Source organism: Leiobunum rupestre, chromosome 3, assembly GCF_980474605.1.
Source record: "Leiobunum rupestre chromosome 3, qqLeiRupe1.1.hap1, whole genome shotgun sequence".
In the NCBI taxonomy this organism is placed as follows: domain Eukaryota; kingdom Metazoa; phylum Arthropoda; class Arachnida; order Opiliones; family Sclerosomatidae; genus Leiobunum; species Leiobunum rupestre.
In genome coordinates, this window is record NC_143386.1 from 58,900,156 (window position 1) to 58,912,091 (window position 11,936).

The 11,936-nt window shown below is 31.1% G+C and overlaps 1 protein-coding gene across 2 annotated transcripts in view; it reads right to left on the bottom strand.

The window, feature by feature from the left end:
- The window catches only part of LOC149953213 (uncharacterized), a 73,983-nt gene extending 62,442 nt beyond the window's left edge, over window positions 1–11,541 (bottom strand). For both annotated transcript variants that reach the window (XM_090168815.1, XM_090168814.1), the window contains exon 1: window positions 11,336–11,541. In XM_090168815.1, coding sequence (XP_090024941.1) covers window positions 11,336–11,510 — 175 coding nt within the window. In that variant the 5' untranslated portion in view covers window positions 11,511–11,541. The remainder of the gene's footprint in view (window positions 1–11,335) is intronic.
- Window positions 11,542–11,936: the final 395 nt, after the last annotated feature.

Below are 11,936 nucleotides of genomic sequence, written 5' to 3' on the forward strand. Positions count from 1 at the left end.
TCGTTAGGACCTTATATCTCGTTAACTATTAATATTAGAATTATCAAAATTATTTTAAGCACTAGAGGAAGGTTCAGCCTAATAAGTAAAATATAATTCAATTATGTAATTGTTAAAACAGAAACGTTCAGCTTGAACGAAAAAGAGACTTTTACTGTATTCTTCCCCCTTTAGGCTTGGCAAAAACACAACGTTCTGTTTACAGGCGAGAAATTTTCATTATTTCAACAAGCACTATATATAAACAGTAGCTTGCAGGTCCTGGCTCTCGGATATATTACTTCTTGGCGATTCAATTGAAGAGGTTTTATTTAAGCGCCTATTATCTCGGATTCGCGAAACACGATTCCAATCTTAAATGAATAATATTCCTTGAATTGAAAGATTCGACCTAGAAGAGGGAGTGAATCCTTTTGAATTATGTAGACGGAAGTGCTTCGCACTCACAAAAAGCAGGAGAGCTCACTAAATAACCCGGGGATAGTTCTAAAGCCTCATTTTTTCCCACAAAAACTCAATATTTTGAACCTCTTATCAATGGTGGCTTTTGACACCCTTATAGCCCCACTTGGCGGCGCTATCTTGTGTTTAGGGTGACCACCTTATTTCGTTTTTTCTTACAGAATTTATACGGTATACAACTTGAGGGAACGTTTTCCTAACGTTTTTCTAAAGAATGTTTTTATTAGTATGCTTCTGTGGTCGTTAATTTTTGACACACCGCAGAAGTTCCAAAAAGGTTTTTCCAAACTTGCGGATGGTAACGATATCAGTCGGTTTCTTTCACGCTATAGATGTACTAATTGATTTTTATTACATCAAAGATTCCGGTAGTGAAAAAAATACTCTTTTGGTAGATAGGGCATCGAAATAGGTTTATTTCAGATAGTTGAGATACAGGGTAATAAAATTATGGATTCTTAGATTCACCCTTTCACGGGTGGTCTTTGTACAGAAGGTTAAACCTAATGATTTTTGTGAAAAGAATTTGATAACCATTTACCCATATCGTTTAAACTTTTTATCACTAATTACACTTTATTTAATTACAGGTCAGTTATAACTACATAGTAAGTAAGAAATACTCTTAAAACCAGTTTCACACCGGATTTAGACTAGTCACCGGTTTAATACACTAGTTCCGCACGCACCAGTTTAATATACTAGTACGACAAGCACCAATTTAATAAACTAGTCCCACAGGCACCAGTTTAATACACTAAGGTGGTGCCTTGGGTATTAGCCTAGCCAATTTAATAAACTAGTCCCACACGCACCAGTTTAATGCACTAGTTCCGCACACACCAGTTTAATAAACTAGTCCCACACGCACCAGTTTAATGCACTAGTTCCGCACACACCAGTTTAATAAACTAGTCCCACACGCACCAGTTTAATGCACTAGTTCCACACACACCAGTTTAATAAACTAGTCCCACACGCACCAGTTTAATGCACTAGTTCCACACACACCAGTTTAATAAACTAGTCCCACACGCACCAGTTTAGCAAACTAGTCCGAGACGTATCACCAGTTTAAGTCTGGTTGCGTACGCACCAGTTTAAGACTAGTCCTGCACGCTCCCATTCAATAAACCAATCCTGCGCGTACCTGTTCAATAAACCAATCCCGCGCGTACCAGTTTAAGAATAATCTAGCACCAGTTTAAAACTACAATCCCGCAAACGAAAATCAAACTTCATAGAAAGTTTCTTATTCAATTGACCCCAAAATTTTAACAATAACATTTAAAAAATCCAATTTAAACGGGTACTTTTGGAGCAAAATGAACAATTTCAAAGTCGGGGTTCGAAAGCGCATTACCAAATCGAAATATGCATTTTGTATTCCTAACAGGAACACTTCACCTACAAATTATACCCGCGCACTAATGCGTTCTTTTTTCATTTTATGATATACGATCATTATAATAACAACATACGGACATAATTTACCCGAATGATATTCTTTGACTAATTTTCTACCGCTTCAAAAAGTTTTGAATATTTTACATACTATACCATAACGTTAAAGGTTAACGTTTAAACTAGTTTAAAAATTTTCTTTCGCTCACACTTACGGTACTTAAAACCGGTTTAGAACCGTTGTCATATTTTTTAACATAATCATTTATGAGATTAAAATTGGTTTAGATTTTTGAGTAAATGCTATTGTAATTACGAAAGGTAATCACATTTTAAAACCAAATTCTGAGGCCTTTGATTATATTTTGCCTAAATGTTGTTGATTTCTTATTTTCAAATTCTGACTGTTTTTCTTAAGAGTGTTGTTTCGGAAATACCTTTTTTGCGTTGCTTCCGATTTCAAATTGTTTATTTTTGCAGCGACCGGTTTAACTAAAACCCACTGGTTCATTTCTTGTTTTCCATGACAAGAAATCAAGTTTCTTTTAAAGTGCGATGAAAGATTATACCTTATTCCAGTATTTCACGATTAAATCTAATGCCATATTTAAGTTTCCTATTTAATTTCGGGTACTATGTTGCGCAATTTTTATACTCCAAATCACTGTTACCCGCGACACACGAAATGCTAGGAATTTATTATAGTTTAAGAGTTCAATAAAGTGTTTGCAGTGCAATTAAGTAAGGGTAAAATGAAGTGTTTGCAGTGCAATTAAGTAAGGGTACAATAAAGTGTTTGCAGTGCAATGAAGTAAGCGTTCAATAAAGTTTTTGCAGTGCAATAAAGTAAGGGTTTAATATAGTATTTTCAGTGCAATGAAGTAAGGGTATAATTAAGTGTTTGCAGTGCAATTAAGTAAGGGTACAATGAAGTTTTTGCGTGGCAATGAAGAAAGGGTATAATGAGGGATTCCCAGAACAAAGAAGTAAGGGTTCAATAAAGTATTTGCGGTGCAATGAAGTAAGGGTTCAATAAAGTATTTTCAGTGCAATGAAGTAAGGGTATAATTAAGTGTTTGCAGTGCAATTAAGTAAGGGTACAATGAAGTATTTGCGGTGCAATGAAGTAAGGGTTCAGTAAAGTATTTTCAGTGCAATGAAGTAATGGTATAATTAAGTGTTTGCAGTGCAATTAAGTAAGGGTACAATGAAGTATTTGCGGTGCAATGAAGTAAGGGTATAATGAAGTATTTTCAGAAAGGGTATAATGAAAGGTTTAATAGAATTAAAAAAGGGTAAAGTAAAGTATTTTAAGAGCTATTAAGTAAGAGTATAATTGAGTGGTTGCAGTGATATGAAGTAAAGGTACAATGAAGGGTTTTCAGAACAATGAAGTAAGGTTACAATGAAGAGTTTGCAGTGAAATTAAGTATGGGTTCAATAAAGGGTTTGCAGTGCAATTAAGTAAGGGTACAATGAAGTGTTTGCGGTGCAATGAAGTAAGGGTACAATTAAGTGTTTTCGGTGCAATGAAGTAAGGGTACAATGAAGTGTTAGCGGTGCAATGAAATAATGGTACAATAAAGTGTTTGCGGTGCAATGAAGTAAGATTATAATGAAGTGTTTGCAGTGCAAATTTTTATACGTTATTAATTTAAAAAATAATATTATTTTATAGATATTCGCCGTTACGCGAAACTGAAAGTAAAATAATCTTCCTTTTCAGCACACGCGTTTCTCGGATTGATAAATAGGCAGAAGAAATCTTCGATGACCCAATTTCTGTTTTAAACAAAGGTTCTCAGCGTTTTTCTGTCGTAGCTGTTTGTTTATAAATTTTTTGTGTCAATTTAAAACCGACTTTTTTTCCGTGATCTAGTTTTCAATCTTTGCAAATCCGTCTGAATAAGTCGTTTTTTATTACGTGAAATGTTAATTTACCAAACTTTTGGAACATTAGATTTATTTTTCAAAGTTTTTAGAAGTGCTTACCTAAGCGTAAACCATTTAAGGTTCGTAAAATTTAGGTACACTTACGTTTTATTGAGTTTGTTTATCGTAAACAAATCTTGAATTACCTTGAATATTTTGAGCATTATAAATTATAGTACAAATTTTTACTACGTTGCTTTTAAAATGGTTTTTTTTTCACAATAGTAATAAATTTACCGTCATTTTATGTTAGAAAACCCGGTCATGTGTGACATTATGTCCTGCTTGATCGACAAACACGACATCAATTATAATATAAATATTGCATTCGATATTAATTATATAGGTACTCTGTTGTTGAAAATTACATATTTATTTAATTTCGAACGAAGTAAATAATTAATTTCGAAATTAAGGGGAAAATTGAATTAAAACCTTAGTAACTGTTGTATAAGTATATAATAATAAATAATAATAATAAATAATAATAATGAGAATACCACGATAAATAAAGTAAATTTGGGAAATCCGGAATAATATTGGAAATATCGGGAATTACGTAGAAATATTGGGAATATCGGGATAAATCGAGAAATGGGAAGAAATATTTATGGAGATTTAGAAATCCTTGAAAAATATGTGAAAATATTTTAGCAATATTGACATTTTTTTTAACGAAGTTCTTATTCAAGTATTTATTTCAAGCGAATTACATTACTAGGATGGAAGGTAAATAACTATCTTTAAGAGAAACACTATTTACTTTCGATTAAACTTATGACCTTTGTAGGGTAGTCATATCTTCTACTATAATTCTTCTTTGTTGGTCCTGTATTTTTAGATGTTCATTCGAATTTTGAAAATGCATAATTTTCGAAGCAAAAGGGTTCATTTTGTTAATTGAGAAATTTCCGAGAAAACTTGTCTTGGCTTTAAAACGTTTTTAACTCTGAGGATAATTAACTGGCTTAATCGTGGCACATTTCTCATTTCTACTCTCCCTCCCCTTGCGAACAATGGATTGACCTTCGGTTTCACGTTACCGCCTCTTCATAAATTATACTAACATATATTTTCATTTACGGTAATATATCCTTAAGAGTTCACTGTATAAGTAATATAATACCAATAAGTATGACAATTAAGAAAATTATTAATATTTGTATTATTATTTAGAGTTGTTGGGCAATCAAGGTATAGTTCAACACAGAGCTCCCCAGTGGCGTAGCCAGAAAATCGTTGAAGTATGTGAATGTTAAGAGGGGGTCGAGAAGGGGTGGAAATTTAGTACAGTCAAAAGTGGGCCCAGGGGGGGTCTGGACTCGGAAACCCTCCCCCTTGTCTACGCCACTAGAGCTCCCTAGTGTCTAAATATGACGATAATATACTAATCAGTTCGGTTGCGAATCCAAGTCGAAGCTAGGCGAGAGTGTTAGTGTGGAAAAAAAGTTCGGTAAGAAAATTAGAATTAAAATAATAACAATGTTACTTATGGGACAGTCAATTTTGTAAAGACTGCAAAATGTCGAAGCTTTAAACCCAATTTTAAAACCTCGTGGTAAAGGTACTTGTACCTTAACACCTGAATTTTGTAGGTGAAATGACACATGTACCCGGGTTAATCCAAAGTGAAGTTTTTGACTCGGATTTGGAGAGACCTTGAATTTTAATTTATAGGGTACACTCCTTTTCTATTTTATTCTAAAAGTCTTAACAGATTGTCAGACGTAGATTAGATGGGATTTAAGGATTTGAACTTTTGGCAAAATATTCAAAACTAAACGGATTTAAAAACGAAAGTTCTTTTAACCGAATTATTTGTTTCTGTATACTTCTGGCTTAATTTATAAATTGTAACTATTTGTATGACGCCATTACAGTTTGTATTTAATTTTCAAGATAAAATGAAATGGTTTTTAAGTCGTAAAGATATATAACTTGTTTATTTTTTATTATATTATTTTTTTATGTATTTTGAAATTGAATGTGGATAATTATTTGTGGTTGGGTGTTACCAAAGTTCGAGTAATGTTATCGTGGGAAAGTTGCTTTGTATTTTCTTTCAATTTGAATAATGTTTCGTACATTTTACACGAGTATGTGGGAGTTCACGGTTAGCCAACACATCAGTTATCTGTTGCAAACTGGTATTCAATTGAAAATCCCGACAGATATCTGAGGGTATCAAATATCCGATATTCAAAAATTGGATACATTAGTAAAAAGCTAGAAAAATCAAAGATTAGGAAATATGTTGGTTAATGTAGGATTTGGATCATGTGGTGGCCAGTCCTTCATGTCACGCGAGCCAACAGCTCCCTACGCTCACTATTAACGATAACCTTAACAATTTTTTATCCAAAAGGGAAACAGAAGATCTTGGAGAAAATCCCTTTAACCATCGTACTATCGTAGTGAAAAATGATGATTTCAAATTAATTCACTACACCCACAATCACTAACCTCAATTTTCAAAACATTTAATACTCCCTTTACGAATTAATTTTAAATAAAAAGTATTTATTATTAATGAATATAAATGATTTTGGGTCATATGGTGTCGCGCTTGTATTTTATAAAATGCAAAACCCGAGATAGAAATGCTTTCAATTTTTATTGTTTTTAAAATAATCTTAAAGGGAATATACTAGTGCTCGGATTTCGATTAATTTTTATCCATGAATAAAATAAGCTCAGCGATATTTAAATAATATTTATTTAAATAACCAATAGTTGAATAAAAATTGTAAAATGTTTGAATAATCGAAAGTGAATAAGCCTATTATTTAAATAAAACAAACAATTATTTAAATAAATACCACTTTTATTCAAATAAATGCTTGGTTGCGTAAAAAACATAATTAAATAAGTTAAAATGATATTCTTTTTACCAACGTTTTTTAAATAATTCGGAAAATTTGTGGATAATGAATAAACAATTATGAGCACTAGAATATACCCACAATTATCACCTCCAACTTTCAAAAACACTATACACCTGTACTACCTTTAACGTAACTGATTATCAAAGCATGACTTACGGCGGATAGTAGAAAAACATTCACCCTAAAGACAAATTCTATATACTTTATTTAATAAGATGCAATTAATAGGTCCATTGAACCATCAATCCGAACCGTCTTTGAAGAACCAATTCGCAGCACGACAGGAGGATTTCCAATTCTTTTCAGAATAGCCGACTTGGGTTGCTCTCTCTCTCTCTCTGTGTATAAAATTTAGGTCGGAAACGTCGGCAAGGATTTTTACTAATTATTCTAATGATTATTAATTTAAAAAAATATTCCAGAGCGAAATAAAGGGTTTGGCCACGTGATAACAATTTTTATTACTTTAATTTTTTTCTTTCAACTCTGCCAATGCGTATATAATCATTTTGTCAAGATCTCGTTTATTAAGATGAGAAACCTAGTTATTAATGATATTCTACTCGATACTTTGCGAGGACTTCAAAAGAAAGCGAGCCAATAACAATCAGCGAAAAATCAGCGCTTTGAGAAACAATGGGATAATCGAATTTTGTTTTGATTAATGATTAATCAAACTACCTATTTTTTGTTTTAATTTGATTTTTAGTTTATAAACATGGACTAAATTCCAGTTGTCAAATGTTACGCCTATTTAATAATTTAATTAGTCATTGTCGATCGGTTTATAGCGGAGACAGTCCTGGTAATTAGCTTCTTTGAACTCGGTACGTTGAGCAGGTCTATTTTCACACACGAATTATTTAAATTATTCAAAAATATTATTAAAAAGTTTCTTTTAGTGAAACTAATTTTTTTTTAATTTAGTTATAATAAACTAATTACCGACAAATATTTTATCAGTTGGGAAATTTTGGATTTTGACCATCTTTTTCTAAGAATCAATTTTGTTTTAAAAAAATTCAAAGAAATATTTTACCAAGGCGTCATATTTTAAATTGGGGGAATTTGAAACACATATATAAAAAAACATAGTAAAGGATGAAAATCTAAGTCAAGTTTTTAAATGCCTTTACAATTTTAGATCCTAACCTAATCGTATCACATTACTACAAAAATATTTTTTTAAATAAAAATCTATTGCTATATAAAATTAATTAATATATATTAATATATTATTATAATTATGAAAATTAATTAGTTTTTAACTATTAATATTATTTTATGAACTATCAATGCTATTTACTAACTATTAATACTATTTATAAACTATCAATATTATTTATTAACTATTAATATTATTTATTAACTATTAATATTATTTATTAACTATTAATACTAATTATTAAATATTAATACTATTTATTAACAATTAATATTATTTATTAACTATATATATTATATATTATTTATTAGTAATAATTATTAACACTAATTATTAACTTTTCACTGTTTATTAACTATTAACACTAATTATTAACTATTCATACTGTTAACTAACTATTAATACTGTTAACTAACTATTAATACTATTAACTAACTATTCATACTAAAATATTAACTATTCATACTAAAATATATTAACTATTCATACTGTTAATATTGTTTATGAACTAGTTATATTATTTATGAACTATTAATATTATTTAGAACTATTAATATTATTTATAAACTATTAATATTATATATAAACTATTAATATTATTTATAAACTATTAATATTATTTATAAACTATTAATATTATTTATAAACTATTAATATTATTTATAAACTATTAATATTATTTATAAACTATTAATATTATTTATAAACTATTAATATTATTTATAAACTATTAATATTATTTATAAACTATTAATATTATTTGAAATATTTTAATCTATATCAATGCAAATTAGATTCCAGCCAACATCGCGTGAATGAAAATACGAAAAACCCAAAGGCAGAAAATGGTTTCTATGTGAACAAGAATGTCTTTTGAGGGCGCTCGCGGGAGGATGATCCGACCAATTATTTTCTGTCGGCATCCATCCCATCTTCTAAAACGGTAAAATGAAAACGTAGAAAGTACGTTCATTATTATCCTCGAGCAAATGTGGGTCTCGCTGGGTACGGCGCCGAAGAAATTTCGTGTTTTGATGACGCCGAACCGGTTTGGACTTGGCTCTAACAGGGATAATCCAACGCTGGGCCGTTAGCGAGCGCATTACAATCGACCAACTGGAAAACCCGAAATAACGGCATCCGATAAAAACGCGATATAAACACATTTCGGTGGATATATATTTAGGAAGATTTCACCCTCGTCACGTGTACCTCATTTCAATTTATCCTCGTATTGCAGCCATTTTACTTGCACTTTTGGAAGTTTACATTTTCAACTTCTTAAATGGTGTATTTTTTATTATAAAATGTCTTTATTTCGAAAGTTATAAATGAATATTCCGTAGGTTTAATTTTAGAATTCAGTATATTGCTGTTGTTATATTAGAATGTGGAATTTCAGAATTCAGTACTACCGATCTAATTTTACAACTTCAGTATATTACACACCTGTAATTTTAAAACTTCAGTATATTGTACAGCTGTAATTTTAAAACTTGAATATGCTGTACAGCTGTATTTTTAAAACTTCAGTATGCAATACGGCTGTAATTTTTAAACTTCAGTATGCAATACGGCGGTAATTTTAAAACTTCAGTATGCTATTCAGTTGTAGTTTTAAAACGTCAGTATGCTATACAGCTGTTATTTCAGAACTCACATTGTCAGTATAATACAGGTGTAGTTTTAGAAATCAGTATATTACAGGTGTAATTTTATAATTCCTTGTATTACGGGTGTAATTTTAGAGTTCTTTATACTAAAGGTGTAGTTTTAGAATGAATTATATAGAGCGAAATTTTAAAATTCAGACTTATAACGGGAGTTACAATAAATATGAAATATTCAACATTTAGTAAAAACTAAAACCCATAATTAGATCATTTTAAAATGTATTCTATGGCATGCTACTTATTTTGTAAATATTTTATTTAAATATAAAATATTTTCACGGGTATCCGTGAAAAAAACCACGTTGTTTTATGCATCAAAAAAATTGTAATTTCAAAGTCGACCTTTTTAGGTGTACCTTATAACGTCAAATATTCCGCAAAATGGGCCATTTTTAAACCGCGAAACAATTGTATGGTTCTAGGACGCGTGAGAAAAGAGCGGTTACTCGCCACGAGATTGTCTACTCTACGGATATTTTAACGTAATAATCATCTAATATACGCCGTTTGATTTTATCACTCCAAATGCTTAACCACTAGAAAAATGTGGGCTGAATTCTGGCCCAGAAACTATTTCTCGCGAATTCTTCTGACGTTTTCGGAGGGTGGAGTAAGAAAACTGTTCAAGAACGAAATATACAGGGTGATACATTCGTTATAACACTTTTGAAATCGTTAAAATAAAAATTCACTCAAATTTCGAATTTTGATTTTGACAGGGTCAAAATTATAAGGGAAACCGATATCTCTGTTAATAAATGAATTCCATTTCGATAATGTAAGATTTTTAGATAATGGAATATCAAAATTAAGAGCTTGGAAATTTAAAAAGGTTTTTGTGGGTCGAAATTAAGCATAAATTATTTTTAAAAAAATGGCTTAAAGTTCAAAACGTTGAAGATCATTAAATCGCATTTTTCATTTCAGGATTTTATTAAGATTACGAACCGATTTCGATATTTTAAAATGGATGTTAAGATTTTAAAATCTAATTCTGGCCTTTCGGTAGCGGATTTTCAATTTATAATAAAACGTTTTTCGAATTTCGAGATTTTAGCTACGATGTCGATATAATATTGCTGATTTTAAGTCAAATTTAAGTGTTTTCAAGTTGATATCCAGATTTTTAAAAGTTATTTTTTGAAGCCCATTTCTTTAATCCGATATTTAACTATCTTATTTATTTAAGATTCCGAATAGATATAGAGATTTTAAAAAGGATATTAAGATTTTAGAATACTATTTCGTCAATTCTGTTGTGGATTTTCGATTTATAAAACGTTCTTAAAGATTTTGAGATTTTTAGCGACGATATCGAAATTTTATGCACAATTTTATATTATTTCAAGTTGATTTCAAGATTTTTAAAAGTTACTTTCTGCAGTATATCGCAACTATCAGAAGAGTTAAAATCTTATTTTCTGGGCCAAACTTTTCCGTTATTGGTCTTAGTAAATATGAATATATAACTTGTACTTTCCACACGTTCACTCAAACGCGTTTCCGAATATTTTGACGTTTTTTTCATTAAAATCATTTTGAAAAACGTTTTTTTTTCTAAAGAACCAGTTTTCAATAACTGCTTGTTTTAATCTTTTATATATAAACCGGATCCACTAATCTAATCTATGTCTTTTTTCAAAATGGCTCAGACTTAAGCAATGACTTTAACCGCTAGGAACACCCCACTTAAAACAAGAACCGATTATAATAATTACAAAAACCGGCACATTTCATGACCATTTTAATTGTAAAACTTAAACTAATTAAAACACTCGACATTTGTCATCGGAATTAATTGTTAATTGACTTACTTGTAAAAACGAAAAGGGTCACGAGGGTCACCGAGTTCAAAATTGGCACTTTTCGCGACTTCGCGTTTTGTCCGGCTTTGGCACATTTTTCGAGTACTTCGCGACCGTTCTTGCGGTCACCGTAACTGTTCCTGGTCAAGCGCTGGTCAAGCATCGTTTCACAATGGCTGGACATCGTTAAGATCAACGACGTAATTCGATTTTACTTTTCCGATATTTTCTTCGAAAAGCCACTCAATAAATGGTCGTAAAATTAGTCGAGACAGTCTTGTAGACAGCGCATGGTCAGTTGAGGAAGGTCAAGGGTCGAAGCGGTCGAATCCTCAAAGGGTCAAGCTGGTTTTATTCGGAACTCCGTAGAGCTCGTGGTCGAGCGGATGGGAGCTGGCAGTATTGAGGCCGCAAACAACTAAACGAAGAGCGCTTTTGCTATTATGAAAAGTTTCCAGGGAAATATTTGGTCGGTTCCGTAAAACGAATACTTGAGACCGAGATTGGTTCGAAATGGGTCTTCACGCTCGCGAGTCTACGATCGAAGTCACGATTGGGCGACTGTGCCAACTAGTTTGCCCCAAAAATCTTTTTGCCAAAATCCTGATTT